Source organism: Plectropomus leopardus, chromosome 16 (assembly GCF_026936395.1).
Source record: "Plectropomus leopardus strain MGB_pleo_1.0 chromosome 16, ASM2693639v1, whole genome shotgun sequence".
NCBI lineage: Eukaryota > Metazoa > Chordata > Actinopteri > Perciformes > Serranidae > Plectropomus > Plectropomus leopardus.
In genome coordinates, this window is record NC_142191.1 from 2,189,253 (window position 1) to 2,216,130 (window position 26,878).

General features: G+C 37.9%; 2 protein-coding genes across 2 annotated transcripts; one reads left to right on the forward strand and one right to left on the reverse strand.

Annotated features, from left to right (window-relative positions):
* The first annotated feature begins 13,479 nt into the window (after positions 1–13,479).
* Positions 13,480–21,529, forward strand: psma6b (proteasome 20S subunit alpha 6b). The gene is made up of 7 exons (XM_042503829.2): positions 13,480–13,667; positions 15,218–15,312; positions 15,788–15,869; positions 17,582–17,737; positions 17,842–18,020; positions 18,576–18,670; positions 21,328–21,529. Exons 1-7 carry the CDS (start codon positions 13,592–13,594, stop codon positions 21,383–21,385), a joined length of 741 nt encoding a protein of 246 aa, XP_042359763.1. The 5' UTR covers positions 13,480–13,591; the 3' UTR covers positions 21,386–21,529.
* A 2,025-nt stretch (positions 21,530–23,554) lies between these two features.
* nfkbiaa (nuclear factor of kappa light polypeptide gene enhancer in B-cells inhibitor, alpha a) lies at positions 23,555–25,822 on the reverse strand. The gene is made up of 6 exons (XM_042503259.2): positions 25,523–25,822; positions 24,920–25,025; positions 24,608–24,815; positions 24,427–24,515; positions 24,071–24,331; positions 23,555–23,980 (listed from the first exon to the last, which is right to left on the reverse strand). The coding sequence occupies exons 1-6, from the start codon at positions 25,753–25,755 to the stop codon at positions 23,951–23,953; spliced, it is 927 nt and encodes a 308-aa protein (XP_042359193.2). The 5' UTR covers positions 25,756–25,822; the 3' UTR covers positions 23,555–23,950.
* Between the last annotated feature and the right edge of the window lie 1,056 nt (positions 25,823–26,878).

Here is a 26,878-nt window from a genome sequence, read left to right on the forward strand (position 1 = left end):
CAGCTCGGTGCTACACCATCCACTATCCCCTCGATCACAAAGTCACTTCTTAAAAACCGATATGACGTCATTCAGAGTACACATGTAGCGTAACTGTGGTTTGCAGACATGAACAATGCCAACATTTTGTTCTGGCGACTGGGCTGATTTCTCCAAATAAAGCAGCTTTACATCATATATATGCAGTTTTATTTTGAAATGCACAAAGCTTCTTCGTGACCCATTAAATTAATAGATTTTTTAAGAAGAGGTGTGAATGAGTCAGCGTGCATGTGTGAGCGGTTTGTTGTTATTTAGAGTACAGCATGTCCTCCTGAAACCGTTCCAGCTATAACTAACGTTGCATAATTGATCTGAAATAACTCCCACACACACAAACAAAGAGGCATCTTTGGCACCGACTTCTCATCTGGTACACACTTGGTATTTACCTCTTCAAACGGAGATACCTGAGTCAGTCGAACTTGTTTGTGCTCACTCGGAGACAACAGCCGCTCCACCTAGGCCGCATGCGCATGTGCAAACACAACACTAGTGGGAAATTCCCAGCAAAAATTCCACTCCAGCAGTCCTCTGTGAGCACATTCCTGCGTTTTTCATAACATCTTGTTGCTGAAATGAAAGTTACAGTTGTGGGGCAGTTTTGAAGATCCAGCGTACCCTCAAGCTACCAATAAATCTTAGTAGACTGAGGATATTGCATGTAAGCTTATATCCCTGCTAGATTTCCTGGATGCAGTTCAGTTTGGGAATGTTGGGGAGCGTGAAAGAACAGGCAGAGTAGAGCAGAGGAGGAGGAAGACACCAGAGAAAGAGAAAAGGCATGCTTTAGATCAGAGATACCCAACTTAAGGCCTGTGGGCAAAGTCTGTCCCCTGATAAGGTGCCGCGTGGCCCCCCAACCATTTTTTTAATTCACATTAAAATTAAAGTGATTCAAACTGAATGATTTGGTACTTTTAGTATACATAAGGTGCCAGAGTGCATAAGACAGAATCAAAGTTGAGCTTGTTGATTAAAAAAAAAAGTGCCAGTGAAGCATCACCCCTAACAGTGGTCCTACAGCTCCGAGTGTCCTAACATCCTAGAAATGTCCTGAAATGGTAAAAATATCAGAAAATTCTAGAAACGTCCTAAAATCCTAGAAACATCTTAAATCCAAGAAGCATCCTAAAATCTGAGAAATGTCCTAAAATCCTAGAATTGTCCAAAAATACTATAAATGTCCTCAAGTCCTAGAATTGTCCTCAAATCCTAGAAACATTCTTAAATCCAAGCAACATCCAAAAACCCAAGAAACATCCTAAAATCCTAGAATCATCCAAAAGTACTATAAATGTCCTAAAAACGTCTTGCACTCTTAACCTCATAAAGTCTGCGAATTGTCCTAAAATCCAAGACCTGTCCTTAAATCCCAGAAATGTCCTATATTTTGAGAAACACGCTAAAATCTGAGACATGTCCTAAAAACCAAGCAATGTCCTACAATCCTACGAATGTCCTAAACTCTTAGAAATGTCTAAAATCCTGAAAACATGTCTGGGGCTGCTGTGACTGGCCCCTGGTCCTCTGTCATTTTGCAAACTTGGCCCCAAAGCAAAGCAAGTTAAGTATCCCTGCTTTAGCTGCTGAGTGCTGTAATTTATTGCCTCTTATTTAATCAGATTCCTTCTCTAAAAAGACTCTGTGTTTCACCAGAACACAAAACAGTATCACACCCAACCGTCCAAAACACAGTATATCAGTTTGTTTAATTTCAGGGGAAAGTTTTCTCATTCCAAATTCCCCTAGCATTCCCTGAGGTGACTTCACTCAGGAATAAATAACTATTTCTAATCCCGTTTGACGATCTAACATAACCAAATAAGATGGATGAGAGCATGTTTTCCATTCGCGGACAATGTGGACACTCAATTAATGAATGCATAAGTGTGTGAAAGGGGGGATTTTTATAGGCGTACAGTAGTGTGCAGAAAAATGACTCATGCTTTTTTGGGGTCTGCATGCCACAAGCGTGTCTATCAAGCTGCGGTCGTGCTCCAGCGTTGCCCAATATTTAGGAACACAGCAGTGTTATTGTTGGTGTTGGTCTTCCACATGTTGGTTTGATGCATCTCGTCCATCATCATGTATGTGATGGCCCACAGCGACGTCGGTTTGGCCACTGCTGTGAGGTACAGTTGGCGTGGGTGCAGTGCAGCAGGGTGTTTCCTCTCTTCTTAAGCCATCAGGAGATTACTGACTTCACTCTGTTATTACTGAGGCCACCAGGAACGACCGGCCTCCAAAATTACTGAATATGGGTTTTCCAGGTTCTGTATCGGCCTGTACCTGGAAAATCTATTTACAGCAGGAGGATGTTATTTTATTTGGCCGGGAAGAAGTGCCACGTTGATGTAGACACTTTGTCTTCAAGGCCGATGATTAGTTTCAAAATAAGCACTTTGGCCCTTTAAAACCTGAGCAATTTAACTGAATTTCTTTTGGGAACATTGAAAGAGGGCAAGAGAGAAACTGACAAAAAGTGCCCCAAATCTAGCAAAAAAAACAAAAAAGTAAAATAAATTGCAAAAAAATAACCTGAAAATAAGCACACAAAAAAAGAAAAATGAAGAAAGTGCTTAAAAAAAGACAAGAAATTTAATTTTTTTTTCTTTCTTTCACGATTTTTTTTTTTTGTTTGTTTGTTTTTTTTCTATTCTTTTTTTTCCCCAACTCATTTTCGGATCATTTTCTCCTCACTTTTTACCATTTTGATGCAGTTTGCACGGCATTTCTTGCCCAGTCATAACAGGGCTTTTTTCTGTGTTTTTGAAAGACATCGAACCAATTTTTCTCAGGTTAAATGCTAGAAAAAAGGCGTCAACAAGAAAACAGATTTTAGTCTAGGTGCTAAAGGGTTAAAGGAGAACTTTGCCAACTCATAACTGGAAACAAGGGGACAGCAAGACAGCATTTAGTCCAAAAAAAAGAGAGAAAAAAAACAGTTTTCTTCTCTCTTTGGGAAAAGAAAACTACGTAAAAAAGTCCCAATATTTAAAATATTTATGCATTTATGGGCATATATCAGAAGTTTATGGGGGAGTTGCATTTTGCTCTTTGCATGCTTTTAGCCTCATCTGTTGGAGTAGCTTTTTTTTTTGGGAGCTTTACAAAGTGAAAGACCAGCTTGAGCCTGAGGGCGAAGAGTAACGTTGCACTCGCTGTCAGTGAGTAAAACCCTGCACGTCTGGTTTACACTCCTCCATCAAGTGATGGGCATTAAGGTGCACAGAATGAAATAGCTCTGCGTGACTCATGACTGAGTGTACAGGATGATACGGTGAGCCGGGTGTGAGGCACGGCTGACAAAGCTCACCAGTAAAACCTGATAGTTAAGGCCTGTCTGAATATGCCTGCTGGTGAGCGCTGAGGGAACGACTCTGCAGCCTAAAAACAAGCGTGAGACTTCGAAAAAGAAGAAGAGGTTTTGGGTTTCCTGCTGCCCTGTGGCACAGCGCAGCCAGACGTGTTTACTTCCTCAGTGGGCTCAGTTACTCAAAAGCACGTGAAGCTAGAGCTGTTTTTGTTGTTTTTCGAGTTTGATCCTTGTGTGTTCAACATGCTCTTTATTTTATCTGCATGAAATCAAGCCCATTTTTAATGTGCATTTCACTTTTCAAGTTGTAGACTTGAAGTTATTCAGTGGGATTTAGTGGTGTGTAGTGATGAGGACTGCAGACTGCAACCAGCCGAATCTTCTCCTGGTTAAAATTCCTTCAGTGTTCATTGTTTAGGAGGTTTTTTTTGTGGAGTACCGATTATCGGGCACTTCCGCTGCAAAACAAACCACTGATGATTAAAACTGGTAAAACTACATCAGTTTTGCATTAAAAATTGGTGTTTTTTGACACTATTTGGCACGTTTGAGATGGGCCATAAGCTGTGCTCTCCTTTTTTCTCTGATAGCTCCATTTCTGGATGTTCAGGAGGTTTTTACTGGTAGCTGAATAATCCACAGAGGTCTCCTCATCTCCAAATAAACAGCACAAGTGATTAAAACCTTCGAAAACACTGAATAAAGCAGTTTCACGTTAAAAATCGACTGTTTCTCCAGTGGCGTTTGGCATGTCAGGGACTTGAGCGGCTGCAAATGTCTGCTCAGCTTCTCTCTCTGATAAATTAAAATCCAGATGTCTGATGACTAAAATTCTTCCGCCGGTTAAAACATGTAGTTAAAAAGATCAAGATCTAACAATTGCATTGTTAAAATGTGGTTTAAAACTGGATAAAAGTCTATTTCTAAAAAAAAGCATATTCACGTTTATAAAACTGTGTATTTGGATGTTAGTTGGCACGTTGGAGACGGGCCTTTAGCTGTATGCTCATCTTCTTTCTCTGTCAATGTCTAGTCATTCGTGGCTTTTTTTGTCTCGTTCTCTCCAAAACGAACAGACCAGCTGATTAAAATCAGTAAAAACTTTGAATGAAGCAGTTTCACATTCAGGCTGTGCATAAGAGCACGTTCTCACGTTTTCTTACTAACAGTAATGCACTAAAAGTCGTACATATCGAATGAGCCAGCAATCTGTGCATAACCTGTGTATTTTGGAAGACTGCGATCACGTAACCATTGCACTGACGGTAAAGAAGGAAATGGTCCTGCCAGGTTAGATTTAGGGTGATAGATGGGTCACAAATGACGGGACTTTCCCCATGAAAACGTTGTTCGTAACAGTGTTAACTCTGAGTGAACTCTTTCATTAATTATATAACATATATCCTTTGATATATATCAAAGGATGTGATATGAACTAGTCCATTTAGCATGAAATGTCCCATAAAAATTGCAAAAAACAACTAAAAAGGACCTGACAATTATGGGAAAAAGGGAAAAATGTGCAGAAAACTACATCTATAATGCTCATGATTACATTTTTAAAATCATGTATAAATATACATACACATATATATTTATATATATTTATTTTTGTAACTTTTGACTAATGTCTAATGACTAATGGCTTATTTTTGGGCCAAGTTGCTCGTTCCCTTATTTCCATGTTTTTGAAAGAAATCAAGCCAATGTGCTCACATTTTTGCCAAAATATCCCCCTAAATCCCACACAGTGAAGCTGAAATCTATCCAACAGAAAAGCTTTATGGCTGCATTCAGGAACAAGAGGAAGTATTTGGAAAAAGCTGCTGATTTCACTGATCACCATCATGCTGGTTTCTTTGCATATTTATATTTCTACATCATGTCTTACAGGCAGCGTGCAGACAAAGTCACATCTAATCTGCATTAAAAGCACCTGTCTGTGTCTATGATCTGTGTTCTGCGTGTTCGGGGGAGATCATGCAGGTTATTTAAGGTTTTCTCCTCATGAGTCATTTACAATAGGATATGTGGGTTAAAACCACAGATGTCCCCCCTTCCATGCTGGCTCTGCTGTCAGCACACACACCTGTTCTCATGTGGTTCGCCCTGTGAGGCCGGCCGATGAGCTCTCAGCCAGCTCTTACTCACAGCTCATACTGTCAGCTCTCAGACTCACACTTTTACTGGAAACACGAGAGAGATAACGGTAAAAAGGACCAAACAGGGACCAAGAGGTCACCACCTTTAGCAACCTCTAGTGATTTCCGAACTCCCCTGAATTGGTTTATTATAATGCATATTTATCTATATCTATATCTATATCTATAAATATACATATATATATATATATATATATATATAGAGAGAGAGAGAGAGAGAGAGAGAGAGAGAGAGATAATTAAAAATAAAATATATTGGTCATTGCCACTGTCTCATAAACTTTACCGTAAAGTTTTAAAATCTTCCGGACGAACTGAAAAAACACCCAAGTGTGCATGTGATAAAGTGAACAACTTTCTGCACGACTCACAAAGCAGAGAGAGCACATGTCGGAGCGGATGGTGTAACTGCACAATCATCGTGACTTTTGCTGACGGTGGTCTGCGTACATTCAGTCTTTGCCTTTGGTTAAAGCAACCTGCAAAAATTTTCATTTTTCCAGCTGAGACTCGAGTAAATCCGGCGAAGCGGTGTGTGTTTTTCAGCTGAATGTGTGAACTTTGTAATGCATCAACCACATTACATACACACTTCTATAGTTACGTCACAGTGTGGAAGAATCACAAGATTGGTCCAGTCACGAGGCCCCAAAAAAACAATGATCCAGTATTTCAACTTAAAGGGACACTCTGAAATTTAACCCATGAAGGTCACTTTATTTGTCACAAGGAGTAAAACTTACTCTGGACTTATGTAGCTCTGAACACTGTAATACTTAAACAACAGAACATACAACTTTTACAAAACTGGACGTGTGGCTTTGAAATAAGTGGGCTTTTAACCCTTTGAAACTTGAGCAAATCAGCTTGGCCGGTTCCAAAAATGTGGACAGAAGGCACAAGCCAGTCAACAAGAAATGATCCCGAAAAAATCAAGAGAAATTAGTAAAAAAGTTGCAGTCAAATTACCTAAAAAATAACAAAAAAGGAACTTTTTTTTAACCTGAAAATATTCTGTAACATAGATTAAATACATAATTATAGTAAGCATAAATATAGTTTCTGGAAAACATTTTCTTTGGGGGGGGGTTTCTCTTTCAATTTTCACCAATTTCTTGTATTTAGTTCACTTATTTTCCCCGTCTTTCTTAAGAGAATCCAATATTTGCTCAGGTTTTAAAGGTTTAAATGCTTCTGAGCTGCATTATGGGAAATGTAGGATCCAGTGTTTTTGTAGCTTGATGCCGTCCAGGAACTAAAGGTTTTGATATCTCTTGGCCTCGATTTTCTTTTTTAAATCTCTCTCCATCACAAATCCCTGAACTTTATGTAAAGGCAGCGCTTAATAGCTGAAATACCCTTGAAACTATTAAATCTGCACTCGTAAATCTGCAGTTTTACCCTTGATTCAGCTCTTATTATTTATGCCAGTATTGACACCTTGGTAACAGGATCTGTGTTTTGATAAATTATCTGGATAATGACGTGATCCACACACCTTTACTTTTACAGCGCGTGTCAATCACGTGTTAATTATGTTAATTTGTCCTTCGTTGACCTCAGGACTCAATCTACAAATTATTTGGGCAGGGCCGAGACATTCTAGGTCAAGTCAAGCAAGGACATTTATTTTTAACTTTTTATGAGGGAACACTTGATATTTAATACTTGTCGTTTTTTTGACTGGTTGTTCGAGCTTACAGGAAATAGAAGATTCAGGTGACCTTTCAAATTGCAGGGCAGATTTGTTTCCTACGATCGCGGATACAATCATACTGTGAGCCACATCTCCTCCAGATGTGCTCTGACTGCGTGCTGCAGATCTCACAATGCACGTGTTTACACCTTTAACCTTCCTTATTCACAGAGGGCATCCACCAAATACAAATTACATGTGAACTTTGAAACCTGAGCAATGTGGCTTCATTTCTCTCAAAAACATGGAAAGAAGACAATGAGCAACGTAATAAGAAATTACCCAAAACTAAAAAATAAAAATAGTTAGAAAATAATTTTTAAGAAAACCGATAGCAAAAAAACAAACAAAAAAAACAAGAAAATTACCCCAAAAGAAGTGCCGAAAAAATGCATTTATTTCAATTTTTTTTTTTTTTTAGATTTTAAAATAATTAAATATATAAAGAGAGAGTCTGTTAGGGAGGTGTGTGTGACACTTCCTGTGGAGATGAGGAGGTGTTTTGTAGGTCAGATTTGATAAAGAAAGGTAAAAAAATAAACTAGAAATAACCACAAAAAGTGTATAAAATTGGAAAAATATATAGAGAATTAATATAATTATAAATTTGTGCAAAATAAATGTTAATATATAATCATAAGAATCTAGCTTCTTAGTGTTTTTATTTTTATTTTCCCCCTTTAAAAAAAAGATTCAGGTCTATTTCTTGTCACTTTTACGAATTTCTTGCAATTTGTTGGGACTTTTTTTCTTTTCATTTTCTTTCTTTCTCTGATATGAAATTCATCTTCAGTGTGATTTATAAAATCCACGCTTACATTTACAGTCTTCGTCTGCTGCGGGGGATTGAACTTGCAGCAGTTACACAAGAGTTGAGTTTGTTTTGTGTTAGAAGTGAAGTCCAGCGGGTTTCTCCGCTCTCAGTAACACGTCCAACATTCAGCTGGAAGATGATCACAGCAGCTCTGAAGGGAATTTAGTCATAAAACCAAAGATATTGCCTAAACAGTACATGAGCGGAGGAATACAGCCCCCGAACTAAATTTCCTGGCAAGTAGTTCAGTAAATAAAAAGAGTATTATAGTCGGCCTGACCTAGCTGGCGTCGAGCTGGCTCTCATCGAGGTCACAGAGTTTTCAGTTTGTGTGTTAATGTTGTTGTTCAAACAAGTGATGTGCAGAAAGTCAAACACCAATAATTCAGCACATTTAGATCAGGAGGTCAAGAGGTTTTATTTATAACATAAAGCAGGTGTGATTTCATTTTAAGAGGCCGTCATCTGCCGAGTCATGATGATCTGACTTTTCCTTCTAAAAACTACTCATGATGCTCGTCTGTGTAAAGTATCGGTTTAATTTAAAACCTTTGTGTCACTACAACACCCAAAAAGTGTTTTTTAATACCTTAATCCCTTAACACCTGGATGAACATTCATTTTCAGAGCTGGGTTCAGATGCCTTTCTCATACATTTTAACCTTTAAAAACCTGAGAAAAGACATTTGATTTCTTTCAAATAAAATAAAATAAAAATGTACAGAAAACTATATTAATAATTAATAGAATTATACATTTAAATTATTTTTCAAAAATAAAACTATAAAAATAAAAAATGCAGTTTGTAGGTAATTTTCTAGCAATTTTTCACAAATTTGTTTTTGAAATTTTTTAGGATCATGTCCTGTTGTTGCTGACTTCCTGCTCCCAGTGTTTTTGAATGGAATAAAGTCAGTTTAATAATAATAAAAATAATAATTTAATAATAATATTTATAATTATATGCTTAAAATGATGTTAATGTTATATTAATTTTTAAAAGTGCATGTTTCAGGATCATTTCCTGTTGTTGCTCATTGCCTTCTCCTGTTTTTGAATGGAATTAGGCCAATTTTAAAAGTTTAAAAGTGTTTCACAATTTTTTTTAAAAATTTTTAGTATCATTTCCTGTCAAGCTGCTCATCACCTGTTTCTAGTGCTTTTGAAAGGAATGATGTTAATGGGCTCTGGTTTAAAAGTGTTTAGGGACTTCCTGAAGCATGCAGTGCAGCCCCACTAATTACAACAGGCCTTGAGGCAATTTGGGCGTTTGCAACATGACAAACCACAACATAATTTACAAGGAACAATATGCAAATTCCAAAGAAACCGTGCGAAAGGAAGCCAGCACACTGAATTGTTATCGCACACGCGCTCTGCAACATATCACTTTTGCATCACGCTGCGTTTTACTTCTCCTCAGATAAGCTCTTCCTAGAAGCTGCTCTGCTTTTACATTTTTAGAAATATTGTACTGCATGAATCGTCTCAGATAAATTTGTCTGCTTTTTATTTTCATGCTTTTTTTTAGAGTAAAAAGTGTACGTAGTGGTTCAGAGAAATGCATTGAGGAAATTTCAAACACTCATTTAACCCTTTGAAACCTGGAACGACATTTGACTTTTCTTGTGCTGACGCCTTTCACAAGTAACCTTTAAACCTTTGAATTTTGAGCAAATTGGTGTGATTTCTTTCAAAAATACTGAGAAAAAGGCAATGAGCATCATGGAAAAACATGTCCTGCAAATTGCAAAAAAAAAGGTAACAAAAATGACTTGAAAATTTCCTTTAAAAAAGACAGAGAGAATCATCAGAAAATTGTCAAATAACTGGAATATTATATTTAAAAAATCTAAATTTATTATAATATATATAATTAGGTAAGAGAATGTATATATATATATATATATATATATATATATATATATATATAACATTTATTTATATTTTATTTTAAAATATTTACCTTTTGATTTATTTAAAGAATATATTTTTATTATTTTTATTTTAAAATTTAACAAAATATATGAAAAAATATATATTTTTTGGGTTACCTTTCAATTTGGTTACAAAAAAATACCCTATTTAAAACCTTTTTAAAAGAATTTTCTTGTACTTTTTAAAAAATAGTTTCTTGCTTATTTGTGGGTCATTTCTTCTTTCATTTCTCACTGCCTTATTCCCATGTTTTTTTTGTTTGTTTGTTTGTTTTGTTTTTTAGGAAAACAAGCCATTTTTTAGCATTTCAAAGGGTTAAAGCATCTGTGGTCATTGGAAGAAAAATGTTGTATACAAAATGAGTCAAAGGTTTATGGTTCATTTCAAGTTTGGAGGGTTTTCAGAGAAAGGCCTCATCATATCATGTTTCCCTTCTTGCCTAACATCTAAACTTCTGTGCTTGGAAAACATGAGCCGGTCTGCGGCTCTGCAATGTGAAAACGTTTTTTCTTTTTCTTCGATGGTGGAGATCCCCCCGCACCCCAGAGTTCAGCCCCACGCCTCGACGCTAAGAGCCGGGGGTGGGGGTCTTTCTGGTTTCAGATGTGAACATACAGTGGTGTGCAGATGTGGTATAAATGAGTGGAGTAAAAACAGAAGCAGGAGGAGAGATGGAGGTGAGGAGGAGGACAGGAAGGGGGGAGGACAGAGAGAGGTATCAGGACGGAGAGCGTCTGTGGGGGTCTGCTGTCGAGGCTGTGAAATATCAGAGCGAGGGAGGTGCTGATGCAACAAAGTAGAAAAACACTTTTTTGCCTTTTATTCATATATTTAAAATGAGAGCGTAAAAAGTTATAAGAACATTGCCTGATAATAGGCATAAAGAGTAAAGTAAAAATCAAGATATTTGTAAGAGAATTATATATATTGTTTTCTGAAACTTTTTTCTCTCTTTTTTTAATTCTTTTTTTTTTTTTTTTTTTACTCATCGCACATTTTGTATTCAGGAACAGTTAAACATTTGAAAATCCAACAGTAATTTCTGCTTTTACAGTTTATGTCCATGATAAATGGTGTACTTTGGGTGATTTTTTCTTAAGAAAACATGCCTTCCAAAACAAAAGGCAAAAAAAAGTCATTTTTTAAAGAATAAAGTATTCACCAAAATGTCCAAAAAAAAAGGTTTTTAATAAGATAAAAAATAAAAACAATAACAGAAAAAACTGTCATTGAAAATTTCCCCCTTTGGGTGCAACAAACAGGCTAGAAATGTCCCAACATGTCATTTAAAATAAAAAAAAGATCCCAACAAACAGGCTGGAAATGTCTCGCTGTGAGTAACAGTCGGAGTCTGTCAGCGGCAAAAACAGACACTTCTTGTGGACACTTGTTTTTTGGCTGTCGGCTGTTGGTCTCTTTCACAATACTGGACTAATTACCAACAGGGATTTATTAATTTAAGTGAAGCACATTTTGTAATATTGTTAGTTGGAAATTCGTTTTGATCCTCCTGCAGCGGTGTTTAGTCACAGTGACTCTTCATTGTTGTGCAGGAGTGGGCAAACGTTTTGCAATACTGGATTTTGCATTAATATTAGCTGATTACTCTTTGTTGTTAAAATACCTCATTGCATCAGCCGTGTGTGATTGTGACATATTTCCAAAATGTGGTTCAGTGGTTTGACACAAATATTCCCGTGTATGTCATGTATCAGCATGTCACCAGTTACAGTTTTTAAAACAGGACAATGAATCAAAGACGGGAATTTTTGCCTCAGAGGAAAATAAAAACCTGTTGGCATCGAGAAACATAGATTCAGATTTGACCTCTTATCTCCAGTCGTGTTACCGCAGCGTGAGTCATTATCTAAATGTGTCAGTAACTTATAAAGAGGAAGCAAACATCCTCTATTCAGCTGAACCTGCTACCTGCGGACGGGGGGGAAATTCCCGCCAACATTTTTTTTTTCTTTTCAGGAACAAGGAAATGGGAATTCTTATCAAGTGATTTTTCTGTGGTATATTTCACGAATTGAAAAAAAAAATCCTGCTCATGTTCCTGTTAAAGATTGAGGTGTTATTTCGCTCGGCTTGTCATTTGAGAGCGGAAAGTAAAGAGTTGCACTTTTAGCACCTCCGTGCAGGTTAAACAGAAATTATGTCGGCGTCTGTTGCAGGCAAAAGGAAGCTGCTGCACAAAGTAATTTAACAGCTAATGTGTCATTAACCCTTTGAAGCCTGAGTCGACATCGGGCTTTCTTGTGCTGCATTCAGACGCTTTTCACAAGTATTTCAACCTTTAAAACCGGAACAAATGTTTAATTCTCTGCAGGAATATGGGGGGAAGGTCTGTGAACAAATTGCAAGGACCTGGTAAAAGGTACAAAAAAATGAAATAATTTTTTTTTGAAAATAAAAAAATTATTTAAAAAAAAAATTGCATATAAAAAAAATGTTTTTCTAAGGAGAAAGAGGAACAAATATTAGAAAATTATCAAAAAAATGTCCAGAAGCTATATTTATGATTATAATTATCGTGTATTAAAAATGTTACATAATATGTCTTTTTTTCAGGTCATTTCCTTGTTCTGATTTTTTCTGTCCATGTCTATTTATATTTCCTTCTCAAGAGGCATGAAGTGGAAATACTTAAGAAACAGACAGACAGACAGACGGATAGATAGATAATATACTAAAATAAAAATACTAAATACAAGAACCTCAGAACTGTAACCAAGACATAAGAAAAATGTACTTTTCCAAAAACCTGCTTTAATGTTCAATTCAAAATGTGCTTTTCAAAATCAACCTTTAAAAAATATTATATATTAATATGATTTTCTACTTTGATTGAGTTAACATCTTTTAGCCAACATCAGTCCTTATCATAAATATCAAATATTCATTAATTTTCAGAATAAAACCCTTTAAATGCCAGGTTTTTGTCATGATGCCAGTTTTAGATGGGAGGAAAAAACACACAAAAAAGAATTATTTTCAATATAATACATGCTAAGTAGATTTTGTTTTTGTTTTGTTTTGTTTAATAATGTGGGTGTGGGATATGTCAATGATTAGCAGCAACATCACCATATGCAAAATATGGTTAAAAAATGATATAATCAGGTGGAAAATAGTCAAAATGAGTCAAAAGCCCAGAATAACACACAGAAATAATACAAGTCATGTTTTTCTGCTTTGATGGCTGTGGGATCAAAAATGTCAGTTTGAATGGGTTTCAATGGAGCATTTTTTGACCTGAACAGTCTGAATGTAACTATTTAGTTTCCACAGTGTATTTTAGACTTATTGTAGGAGCTGAGCTGCAAATTCACTGATTACACTCAAATACACAATCTGGACTACATTTAGGACACATGCATCAACACACACACACAATTATCAAAAAATGAAGAATGAAAAACGCGTAAAATGCGCCAAACAGTCCCTGAGGATTAAAAAAAAATGTCGCATCACCATGGAAACGAAGCGGGCCCCTAACACCGGATGTACTTCTGATGCCGCCAGTTCAACTTCCGAGTGAAAATTTTGTGCATGAAGTAAAGTCTGCCGGCTGCAGATTCATTTTGGACGAACTTTTGGGCCAAAAATAACGCAGTAAAATGTCCCGAGGCTCCAGCGCAGGCTTTGATCGACACATCACCATCTTCTCCCCCGAGGGAAGGCTCTACCAAGTCGGTCAGTATCGGATCTGTTCGGCTAAAACCGGCTCACAGCAGGCTAGCATGCATGCTAGCTAGCTAAATGCTCTGTCATGGTTCGTTTAGCTTCGCTTTTAGCTGAAAAATAACACCCCACCAAAGCGAAAGTAGTAAAATATAAAACCATTAAAGTCTTATTTGTGGTTTGAAAGTTGTTATTTTATATCTATTTTGCTTCTGTTTAACACAAAGCGCGAGACACAAAAGCTAGCCGGCTAGCATGCTAGTTAGCATGTTTAGCTTTGCAGCAAAGTGAGCTGATTCATGCTCAAAGTGTCAACTTGTCTTTGAGTCAAATGTGACGCCTTTTAAATACAGTTTAATTTTTGTTTTTATTAAAACAGAGTTTATCAGGCTTTGTTACAGGTATTTTCCTGTATTATTTGTCCTCTTCACTAAGCGTAGGATGGATTTAAAGGGATAATACACTCAAAACAAAAACACAAATGTTTCTACAGTGTGCAGTTTAGTTAGGGACTGTTCTGTATTTATCAGAGGAGGGGGTGGTTGGGGTATGACTTTATTTTTGTTTTTGAACATCAATTTTTTGTGCGTTGTTTGGATGCTTTTAACAAGCATTTAAACCTCTGAAACCTCAGAAAGTTGGTTTAATACCTTATGAGTGAAAGGCAGTGTGCAACAAATGTACTGCATATTGCAAAAAAATGTGTTAAAGCTGACAAGAAAAGGCCCTGTTCTACCTTTCCTTATTGATGCTTTTTTTCAGGCAGTTTTCATGTAACTTGTAGCTGATTTCTTGCAACTTTTTTGGTAATTTCTTGTGAAGTTACTCGTAACCCTCCTCCAATGCTTTTTAAAGATATTAAACCAATTTGGTTAATTATTTTTACCAACCCCAAGGTTAAAAATATTTCTCGTTGAGCCTCCCTGAGTGACCCTCCCTTCACCAAAAAAGTATTACATTTTTAAAACGGACCCTCTGGTTTACTCTTGTAGTGCTTGCTGATTTGTTTGTGCAGACTCTTCATTTTTGGCCAAATCTTAAGTGAGACATAGATCAGAGTGATTTTGATGAAATATCAGTATAAAAGCTCCTGTTTGATTATGTTTGTGTTCCTGACAGAAGTGTTTGATGCACGTTATTTGTCCAAGATCCATCAGAAACAGAAAAATCCAAAGATAATTTCTCTTTTTACTGTCTCTGGCTGTTATAAATGGTGTAATTTAGGCAATTTTTAAAAATTGTCACTTTGTGTTAAAAACGACAAACAAAACGCAGCTATATGTATTTGTTTGCCCCTCCCCTTAACCAAGTGGCCTGAGGAAAATGCGTTACCCTCCCTCCACCATAAATTAGCTGTTAGATTTGAACATCTGAACTTTGATGTTTGAACGTTAAGTCAAAGATGATTAAATCTTGGATTGGGAAAAAAAAAAAACTCGATTTCTCACTCTTGTTGTGTTTGGATGTTGTGCTTGTTTTTGTTCTCTTCCCTATCATTCAGTGCTATTGTCAAATAAAAATGTCCACTTTTGAAGACGCCCTCTTGTCTTGTTTTTTTGCAGAATATGCTTTCAAGGCCATAAACCAAGGTGGACTCACATCAGTAGCAGTCAGGGGGAAGGACTGCGCAGTTGTTGTAACACAGAAAAAAGTACCGGTGAGTTTTTTTGGGGTTTTTTCCCCCCTTTTTTTCTAAGTTACTTTCAATATAAACTTTTAGCAGCAAAAATTATTCAAAGAAATATTTACAGATGCATGTCAAACTTTCAGAGCACACTGTTTTGCCTTAAACTGTTCACTTGGTTGAACCAGCAGTCAGGATTGTTTCTTTCAGTTTGTAGTATATTTTATATTATTTGCTCTGAAAAAAGCAAGAATTTAAATAAGTGAATGTTTATAAAAAATACTTCCATTTATTAAATTGCTTTGTATTGGCAGGAGACATAATTGCATTTAAACTTTCATAATTATTTTACGTGCCTCCTGTCTCATGATATTTTTATGCATTTTAGTGTTTTCACGTTTGATCACACAAATGCCCGCAGCACTTTTGAAACAAAGTACTTCTTTTGAATGAAGTAATGACATTAATCACAATAATTTTCTATGAAATGCTTTCTTTTTTGAAACAGGACAAGCTTCTTGATGCCTCCACAGTGACCCACCTTTTCAGAATAACAGATAATATCGGATGCGTAATGTCTGGGATGACAGGTAAGACAACGATTAATCACAGTGCGGCGTACAGTCAGTGCCATCTGAGATTAATCATGAGGATGTATTGTTTTCAGATATTTGAAAACAGGGAGATTATCTTTGTTTGTGGTGAATATAAAGAACATCATTTGCAAAAACTGGGTTGAAAATAAGATTTTCGAGGTAAAAAAAAACACATTTTAGCACAAACACTCTGCAGATAATCTGTTTTATTTTGTTTTGTTCTTTTGTTTGTTTCTACGTGGTGTTCATATTTACCAGCATCGTGTGCATCTTCTGTCATTTTTCTCTTCATCTTTTCCTCTTCATTTTATGTTCCTTGAAGCATTTTAGAGTGGATTGCAAAAGTGCTGTGGTCAGCATTTTCTTGCAGCAGTAGCTGAAGTAGGTTTTTAGCTCATGGAAACAAAAAAATAATCAGTGTGAAAACTTGTTAGAAGCCAAATACCCTTTTTAAAAAAAGGCCCAGCAGTATTTCAGCTAAAATTGAAAGTGGCGAGTCTTGACGGATCATTTGACGTCTCCGTTCTCCTTCGTTGCAGCACTTACTGTCACTGACGGTTCCTCTTTCCAAACAACCGCTGTTTGTGTCATGAAAACAAAAAACTCTGTGGATTTCACTTCAAACATGATGTGACACTTAAATGGAAACTTTGAACTAAAGGTGTTGACTCAGTCAGAAAGTTTGATGATTTCAGACTTAAACATAAACAACAAAAACTTGCAACTCAACTTTGACTTTGAGGGGTTGAAGTTTTTCAGTCTGGAGTCTGTTTCCATGTTTCTGTGTTCAAGAGCGTGAGAGCGCTGCATCCTGCAGCAGCAAAACAGGCTGCAGTGTCATGTTTTATGTGCACCGTCAATATATGTTCTCTAAAAGTGCCTCACTTTGCCACTGAGAGCCTCAGATGTTACTCAGGTGTCAGACAATATTCTGGAAAGGATCCCTGCAGAGGTAAACCTTTCTGTAAAGAGTGAGAGTATTGCTTGTTTCAGCAGTCGATTATGGTGACATTTAGTACATGCGTGCAGATTTATATTTCTGAAAAATCAGATTCAGTGCACCGTGATGCACCGTGAATGGTCTCTGTTTCAGGTTTCCGCACACAGCTTTGCTGTCTGCATGAGGAAGTTGGTTTGCCTCCTTTTTACAATTGTAGAACATTGGTACATTTTTCTTTGTAAGTCCATTTTACATGATCTGCCTCCATATTTATGTTCTCTGCTGACTCATAAAACTGTCGGCAGCAGCAAACTTTGGTCACATGGATAATTTCTCTGTCGTTCCTCGAACATGTTTTTACGGAAGTGCTTTTTAAAGTTTCTGCTCCGTCTTCTTGGGTTCAGCTACAGAGTCACCTTAAACTAGACTTTATTATATATGGGTGATTTTCAAAAACAGGATTACAGACTTTTTGACTACTGAACACACGTCTGGCTATTTTCAGATGTCATGAATTTTCTGATTGTTTTCAGTCTTTTTTTTTTTTAATCTTCATGCTCTTTTTGTTCTTTTATGTGAAATTCTTCATGCTGCTGTCTTAAAAGAGATTTGAAATCTCAGTGGGATATAAGTTAAATATAGATGTAATAAAACCAGAAACAGCCCAGAAATCACAATCACCAATCCCACCAGACTCCATTAAAAAAAAGTGGTTATTAACTTGTTCAGGACCTGAAACTCAAAGGTACGAGCTGATGTCTTCCAGCTGACAGCAGGTCCCAAGTCCAGCGAGCTCGCTACGAGGCGGCCAACTGGCAGTACAAGTACGGTTATGAGATCCCGGTGGACATGCTGTGTAAGAGAATCGCTGATATCTCACAAGTCTACACGCAGAACGCTGAGATGCGACCACTGGGCTGCTGTGAGTATATTTCATCATTCACAGTGACAGTGAAGTTGTTTCTTTGGCATCAGACTAAACAGCGAAGCCAGATGCCACCTGACCGTCCGCTCTGATGCCTGCAGGTATGATTGTGATCGGCATCGACGAGGAGCACGGCGCCCAGGTGTACAAATGCGACCCAGCGGGCTATTACTGTGGCTTCAAGGCGACCGCAGCCGGCGTGAAGCAGACAGAAGCCACCAGCTTCCTGGAGAAGAAAGTGAAAAAGAAACTGGACTGGACCTTTGAACAAACTATCGAGGTACAAAAAGAACTGATGTAACGACACGCTGATAGGAACATGAATGTGAAGGTCACAGGTGGTTTCCAGCTGACTGCTGGTTTTATAACCATGATTTTAATGGCAGGTTCATTAGATTAGATAGACTTTACAATCTGCATGTAGTGCATACAAAAAGGCAATAAAAACACAAGGTAAAACTACAAACTGTCAACTCATACAAGATCTGAGAATACCAAGGAGAACAAATGAGTTTTTAAAAGAGATTTAAAAACCGGCAATAATAATGATGATAATAATGACAATGCCAAACTAACGCCAGACAAAATTTGAAGTAGAATCAAACAAGAGAGAAACAATTACAACAGAGAAGTAACAACAACAGCCCAAACTAGTAAAGAGTAAATATAACTAAAATAATATCATCAGTAAAGACAGAAATAATGGTAATAGAATAGAACTAAAAACGATGGAGACAGAATAAAAAAATAAATTAAAAGACAAACTAAAATAAATGAATTAAGATGGATATGATGGCAACATCATTGACACAATCTTGTGTTTTTATTCCTTCAGACGGCGATCTCTTGTCTGTCAACTGTTCTCTCCATTGATTTCAAGCCCTCTGAGCTGGAGGTGGGCGTCGTCACGACACAAGACCCTAAGTTCAGGTAAGATAACAGCAGCGAGTGAAGGAGGTTTAGTAAATATCACTTTTGTTGGAGTTATCACCTGTGAAATAAGAGTTGAAAAAATAGAAAACAAATAGTCTTACTTTTGGTTTTTAAAGTGAAAGCTGTTTCACTTAAATCATTTTTCAGTCCTTCCAGAAATTTAAGATGTTGCAATAATAACAATTAATGCAAAATTCTCTGAACTCCCGCAAGTTCTGTGCAATCCTGCAATTTTATTTGCAGTATTATGTTAACGCAGGCTCGAGCAGCATGCTGTCAAACGTGTTGACTACCAGCAGACTGAGGACACAAGGAAATAATCTCGTGTTAATGTGAAACAGAAGCAGAATTTATGTTTACGTAATAAGTTTTATCATGTAGCTCTGAACTTTGATAGATGGCAAGCCAACAACACACCCAGCCGGCAGGCATTATTTCCTGTTAGGGCGTTACGTTAGTTTTGTGGTGCGTTCATTATAAAACAAAGCATCTAGCAGAGTGACCTTGTGTCCTTGTTTTTGGCTCAGGAGGATTTCTGATTTCAGGACATCAAACTCTGAGTCTGTCCTACTATAAAATTAAAGAAACTCTCCGTCCATCTTTCGTCTCTTATCTTTCTGCATCCATTTTTCTCCTCGATGAGTCGCCCAATCAATCTGAAACGAACTCATGGGCATTGATAATTGCCACGGTTAGAGACTGACCTTTGTCTCGCCCTTCGACTCCACCAGCAGCATGTCAAGATCATAACGTCTGCGGCTCTGTTTTGCTCCGTCCTCCATGCAGCTCTATATCCCACCGGGAGTGTCTGTGAAGCATTTCAGAAGTGGAGATTGAGAGATTGTGGTTATTTTATTATTTTCTCTCTACCATGGCACTTTGTTGCTCTGCAGTCTGCCGTCCAGCCAGGAGCAAAGTACATCAAAGAATTTTGGTTGTTTTCCAGTCAAAAAAACATGCTAATTTTGATAATTATACAGATCAGTACAAATAAATCCAGTTAAACATGGAAAAGATAGATTTGTGGCTGCGATTTAGTTAAAAACATTGACGGAGAAGCAGCAGATGCAATCGATGTAACGTTTTAGTCGACTCGCCGCGTATTCCACGTGGAGCAGAGCGGCAGGCCGCTTCTGTGACGCAGCTGAGATGTTCAGAGGCGCACCCGGTGGAATAACGAGCACTGACTAGAACGTCCTTGATCAGCTCTGGAGGCTGTGCAATGGCCTTAACATGCCGCTGGTGGACCTGGTGGAATTTAGGGGTCATTCAACCACTGTCCGTGCCTGTTTTGTATAAAAGATCTTCATGAATAAGGCTAAATTGCTGCTTCTTCTGCCCGTGGAGTCAGTGAGTGAAAACACGGACTGCCGTTGCTACACACACTGTGGTAGAAGGTGGAATTGGAATTGGTGGAATTTTTGTTTATTTGCATTTTTGTCAGTCTGCACCAACATATGAGTCTGTGGTGCACAGTGTTGTGGGGTTCACATACCCTAAAATCTGCATGTAGTTGCGGTGCACATATCCCGGGTATGGACTAGTGTCACTGTATTTGACGTTCGATAAATAACCACTGATGTGTGTATATATTAAGCCACTGAATATTGGGCCACTTGTTGATGTCATGTGCGCATCACAAACATCATCCAGATCTGAAAGTTGGTCGTCATGAGTCAGTCCGTTTGTTTAGGTGGTTCACGTCTTTGCATAGGCTGACAAACTATTGCACTTCACAACACTTCCCGTTGCCATTCTGCGTGCGCGAGCTTACATAAGTCATCATTGTTTACAAACTCTTAACCCTTTGAAACCTGAACAAAGTGATTTTATTTCCCCCTAAAATGTGGGGAAAAGGCATCAAGCAAATTAACAACACATGGCTTTAAAAATAACAAGAAATTTACAAAAAGTTAAAAGGAAATTACCGAAAAATAAGTGAAGAAAAAAAAAAAGAAAACTAATGCAAATCAAAAAATGACCCGATAAAAATCCTGAAAATTAAAAAAAATGTTTACAGTTTTTTAATTATGATTTTAATTTTTTTTTTAAATTATGTTTACTTTTTTTTAATTATAATAATTATACATATAGTTTTATGGGCATGTTTAATTTTCCCTTACTGTTTACAACTGAATTTTAATGGAATTTTCTTTTCACCTTTAACTAATTTCTTGCAATTTGTGTGACCTTTTTTGTGAAGTAGCTCATTGCCGTTTGCTTTGTGTTTTTAAAAGAAATCAAACAAACAAAGGGTTTTAAAGGGTTAAAAGGTCCATAGGGCCAGGCTAAAGTAGTCATCTTACCTAATGACACTGAGGTTATTTTTGGCTCCAAAATTAGAGTAAATGTTTCAACTAATGATTATTATCATAATAATTACTCTGTAAAATGTCATAAAACAGCGAAAATACCTGTTATAATTCATACAGCATAAGATTTGCTGAAATTGCTTCTGTTGTTTATGGCAAAGAAAAGCATGAAATACTTAATTTGAGAATCTGGAACCGGCTCGTTTTGCTTGGAAAATAACCTAAAATATCTCTAATAATTCTGTCATGGATTCATCATTGAATGTCTGCAGCTCTAATTGAGTAAAAACAGATTTATTGGACATCAGAATCATCGTCCTCCTCCCTGTGTCCTCTCTGCAGGATTCTGACAGAGAGCGAAGTGGACGTCCACCTGGTGTCCCTGGCAGAGCGGGACTGAGCGAGCAGAGACGCCCGTTGGAATTAGTTAGAGCATGATGGGATTTGCAGTTCCCAGAAGGAGGCTGGTGTTATCTTTGTTTGCTGTACATTTACCCCACTGTTTCATTCAACAATTAAAAAAAAGGTTTTTCGAGTAAAATAACCAGCGTTTTTACACCCGTCTCTTCTTTGTGGTGAAGATTTGTGCATGTTCATACATTTACAGTTTATAGATGTGCATGTAAGATGGGAAAGGAAAGGAGAGACAAGTTACAGAGATGTGCATGTATCTCTGTAACTTCTGTTCGTGTAAACAGAAGCTTCGTGTGTGAGTCGAGTTTAGCAGCATTTATGGAAACATGAGCGTGTGCAGAGCTCTGCCTCTGAGCTTCCTGTTGTGGCTCTGAGTGCACTAAATCACATGACAAGCCGAGCTGCTGCTGTGGCGGCAGAGAGGTGATTTTACTACTCGCTGATGTCGACCTAATTTGACCTCATTTTCTCAGCGTTTTGAGCTTTTTACGCACATGTTGCATGTCAGAAATAGACTGCTTCAGCTCACCGGATACGTCCTACAAATAGTTTCTCTTTGCAGAGGAGAAATTTGTTCCCCTCGATACATATGATGCATCTGCTGTGTGTCGGGGGTGGCTGAGAGTTATGGTCTCAGTCATGTCCAGCCAAGCATTTTCAAAGCTTTGTCATCAACATTTGATCAGAAACCATCAGTCATTCTCAGTGAGACCATTTCCCAGCACTCTGGTGCCCCTAAACTCTCTATTCAGGTTGTAACCAGTTTCGAGGTATACCATGATATGAAAACTGATGGTTATCATACCATCTATGTTCACTTATCTGTAGTGAATCTTACCTTTATTGTAGCTTTTTTTTTAAAAAAAAAAGGCTTTTTGCAAATGCATATATTTTTTTAAAAAGTGGTTGCAATTGCATTATATTATTTATTTTTCGATAATTTTGGCCATGTTCATGCATATGGCACACATTTTAGCAAGGTTGTTGGAATTTCCAGCTCAGTTCCTACAATAAGTCTAAAATATACTGTGGAAAAAAAATATGACATTCATACATTTAAACCTGTTCAAACCAAAACAGAGAAGAGAAAAAATCCAAAAAACTCAAACTTATTTAAAAAAAAATAAGAAAAATCATCAAAACTCTCAAAATTATGGAAAAGACCAAAAAAATAAAAATCTTTTGAAAACCAAAAGAATATTAATAAAGATTAAAAAAAAAGGGAAAACAAAAAAAAAACATAAAATAAATGAATAGAAAAAGACCAGTGTTTAATAGCGGGTAATTAATTTTCTGTGAATTGACTTCTTTAAATTGGTAATTTAATTAACAAAACATCATATTTTATAAACTCCAGTTTTTTTTTAAAGCAAAAATCTTAATCTCTAAAGTTATTAAAGCGTTCAGATAAGTGTAGTAAAATCAAAAGTTAAATGAAAATACTCAAAGTATGTCAAATTTATACTTAAGTACAGTAAGTTGAGTAAATGTACTTGGTGGTATTGCACCTGTGTAGTCAGATTTTGACCCTGCAGGATCGTCAGTCTGCAGAATCGCGTAGTGTGACTAAAATCTCAGACTGTCTTCAGATGACAGAGGGTGTCAGACTTTGGTCTTTTAAGTCTTGTTGTGTTGGTAACAGCTTCGTCCTTGGAAAACCCCGACAGGTTAATGTTTACAGCCGTGACGACAATTACAGGCTTTACTCTGCTATTAAACCTCATCAGGAACTTTCGGGCTCCAGGTTTTCTTCATACTGGGAATTGGAGCAGAAAAACTCCCCGAGCAGCTGACAGGGAAATCTCGTACTTCCCAGACTCCTCCAGAGTTTCCTGCTCACTGTGACACAGCAGGCGGTCTAATCTGTCTCTGACTCCTTTCCCATCTTACTAAAAAACATATTTCCTCCTGAGAAAACTTCCTCGGTATTTCTGCTTCCAGAGCAGGGTGGAATATTTTAAGTACATTTTGTTCCCCTCATGCCGCCCGGGGACTTTCAACGCGGTGACTCAGAGACCTGGTGACCTCGCCCCAACGAGGAAATCCCAGACTGTTCCAAGTGTGATCATTTTGGTCTCTTTCACAAGTCTGGCCGATGACTCGTCACTCGCTGGTTTTTACGATGTGGAAAAGAAACTGGCAGCACTCACAGAACTTTATATTCATAAACTTCTTTTTATTCTCAACATTTTGTTAATAGTGTTTAAATTCACACAGTTTATGTACAGGTACAAAAATAATATCTCTGTATTTACAATATCTTACACGTCTCTGTCTCGTATATACACATTCATATCTATATTTGTACAGTATATAGAAGGACTATATATGTGGAGGTCGTGGTCTTGCTGTTCTGTGGTACGTTGGTGCAGATCTCTCTGTGATCTGGACCAGGTTCAACCAGACCGTACGCCGTCTTCATGTTTTTTCGATCCCGGGGGCCAGCACCTGTGGACCTGGACCTGATGTGTCCCTGGTTTTCGGGGTTGGGGGGCCGTGGCTGAGCGGCCCAGTAGCAGCTTTCTTTCACCGGCGGACGGGATGCTTCTGTTTACTTCCCGAACTTTATGTCATCGTACAGCTGCAGGACGGAAAATAAAACACGTTAGGAAGCCGAACTTTAAAGGTTATTTCGGATATTCAAGTGATATTGACTGATTCCGAAACTTACTTCGTCTCCCGATGAGTCCAGATCCTCCATATCGCTCTCGTCTGATTCGCTGTCGGGCAGCTCTCTCAGCTCCTGCGCCGTTCTGTCGTACAGCTGGCAGCGGATCTCTTCGTTGTGGCGCCCGTAGGTGAGGTGGTACGGCGTGAAGCCGCCGTAGTTCAAGCAGTTCACGTCTGCACCGAGTTCAAGGAGGCGACGCACCAATGTTGGGTTCTGGAGGTCGACGGCGAGGTGGAGCGACGTCCGTCCACTGCATTGCTCCTGTGGGCAACAAAATGACCTCGATTAGGTTCCTGTAAACTTTTCAAAAGAGATTTTTGTGAAATTTGGTGGAGTTTTGAGGTAACGACACATACCTGTGCGTTGATGTCTGCACCGAGCCGAATGAGGCTTTCAACCAACGAAATGTAGCCGTTAATGGACGCCAAGTGGAGACAGTTGTGTCCTGCAAGGAAGGAAAGTTGAGTTAAATTCAAGAACTTAAGTGAAATTTCAAGTAAAGTTTGATGTTTTGGGGTGTTTCTTTAAAGAACTCACCACTGTAGTTGGGGAAGGACACCATGGAGGTGATGTGCTGCTGGCAGATCTGCGTGATGACGCCGAAGCAGGCGAGAGAGCCTCGTTTGCAGGCAATGTGGAGCGCCGTGTTCCCGCTGTCGTCAGCCAGACGTGGGTCACTGCCGGCCTTCAGGAGCCGCTCCACTAACTGCGGCTGCTCTGTGATTACTGCGAGGTGGAGGGCGGTCTGCGGAGGACACGGGAGATATGATTAATATTTTGATATTAAAGGCAAAAATGTGTGAGATTAAAAAGTTTGTATCAGCTGAAGTTTTTGGATTTGGTGGTTACCTGTCTCTGGTGGTTCTGCACGTTGAGGAAGGGGTGATTGTGAGACAGTCTGATCATCTGGAGGGCATGTTCTGTGGCTTCATGAATGATGGCCAAGTGCAGAAGCCTGTGTGGAGAAAAAAAAGAGAAAGAGGTTAGTTAAAATAGTGCTTTTAAAAAAACTTACGCATGGAGGAAGTGGTTCCAGCCAAATAAGAGAGAACAAAGACTGAGCAGTGGAGCGTTTCGCAAGAATGGAGTTTTGTCGGGTTATTTCCACCAGTTGTGGCTTGACACATCTGATGCTTTATCAGTTCCTGGCATCGGGCCAGGGACTTTCCTGAACGCGCACAGCGGACTTTAGCACCGCCCAGACTGCGCTCTCAGCCAAAGTACACACACACACACACACTGAGTGCGCGCTTTGCACGCACACACTTTAAAGGCCTCTTGTTTTGTGCAACTTTTCGACATTTTTCATGCGTAATTTTGCAGCTTTTTACATCTTTCCAATGCATTTAATTCAAAGTTTACATGCGCAAAGTACGATTTACGCACGATTTCGAAATGTGCAAATGCGCACTTGCATGATTAAAAATTAAATAATTTTAAAAAATAACTTACGTGTCACCGTCCTCCGTCACTGCAGATCTCCAGGGCTCGTATTCCTGTGTGAGCTCCTCACTTCTGTTCAAATTCAGGTCCTCGATCTCGCTCGCCAGCTCGTCCTCCCGCAGGGAGTCCAGGCCACTGTCTAAACGCTCCTCCTGAAACGGCAACAGCTTCCCGTGTTTGGGCTCCATGTTGTCGAAGTTGTAATCCATTTGGTTGTGGTTAGACACTCTGTGCACGTCCATGTTCGCAGTTAGAAGACGCAGGAGTAGCTCCGTGTCTCTCTAAAGGTCAGGGGCAGAGTAATGCAGCAGGAGGGAGGCGCGAGGCTTTATGTGCGCTCGGCGGGCGGAGCCTCGGTGGGGATTTCCAATTGACTTATCTTAGAAAAAGCAAAGGGAAATCACACGGAGCCTGTGCTTTTGTGAAAAAAATCCCCCCCAGACACACTCAGAATGAAAACTTGTAGTTTCCTATTAGACACCTATTTTCACCTGTGATGTAGGTTAGGGGACAGGACAGTATTTGTGTCAATGAATGAGACAGGATGGGCATGAATGAGAGGGAGACAGCCCCTAACCCGCTCTGCAAGAATTCCCTTCTGCAGCGGGGAAATTATTTCTAACCAGAGAAGCAAATGTTCTTTTTTTTTTAGATATTTCCATTTCCATTGATTTACTTTTGACCTAAGTGGCCAAAATTAAATGTGCTTTAAAAAGTTTCCAACAAGAGGTTAAGTTTAAAATGCACACTGATAATAGTCCACACCTACACTAATAACCACACTGTTATCATTAAACTGCTCTGAGTCATGTGGTGTCATAACCATAAAATAACCCAGATACAACTAAGTTTACATGCAAAGTGCATTTTTTCTTTATCTTAACAAATCAGTTTATAAAAAGTTTAAAATAAGTTTCTTACACAAATCAGTAATTATATATAAATAATATCTTAAAATATATAAACAAAAAATGCACAAATTGGTAATCATAATAGATATAAAAATATTTTAAGACATACATAAAAAATTGGTACTTTTAAAATACATAAATATAAACATTAATATATATATATACGTATATGATAAAATATATAAATATTTTAAAATATATAAATAAAAATGCACAAGTCAGAAATTCATATATATATATATATATATATATATATAAATGCTATACTATGATTTACAATCCCAAAAAAGATGGCAAGCATCTGAATATTTTCATTATTGCGATCAGAGCTGCCAAGCATGCCCCATTGCCCTAAAGCTGATTATGCTCTAAAATAAGATATAAAAGTGGAATTTGCACGTGTTGATTAGTCGTAGATTCCCCCAAATAAAACACAAAGAAGACTTTTGTTTTG

Coding starts and splice junctions, on each gene's coding strand:
- psma6b (XM_042503829.2), top strand. CDS start 13,592: ATGTCCCGAGGCTCCAGCGCAGGCTTTGATCGACACATCACCATCTTC. Junction 15,870..17,581: donor CGTAATGTCTGGGATGACAG/GTAAGACAACGA, acceptor GATGTCTTCCAG/CTGACAGCAGGTCCCAAGTC. Junction 18,021..18,575: donor CCTTTGAACAAACTATCGAG/GTACAAAAAGAA, acceptor TTATTCCTTCAG/ACGGCGATCTCTTGTCTGTC.
- nfkbiaa (XM_042503259.2), bottom strand. CDS start 25,755: ATGGACGTGCACAGAGTGTCTAACCACAACCAAATGGATTACAACTTC. Junction 25,026..25,522: donor GTGACGGAGGACGGTGACAC/GTAAGTTATTTT, acceptor TTCTCCACACAG/GCTTCTGCACTTGGCCATCA. Junction 24,516..24,607: donor GTCCTTCCCCAACTACAGTG/GTGAGTTCTTTA, acceptor CCTTCCTTGCAG/GACACAACTGTCTCCACTTG.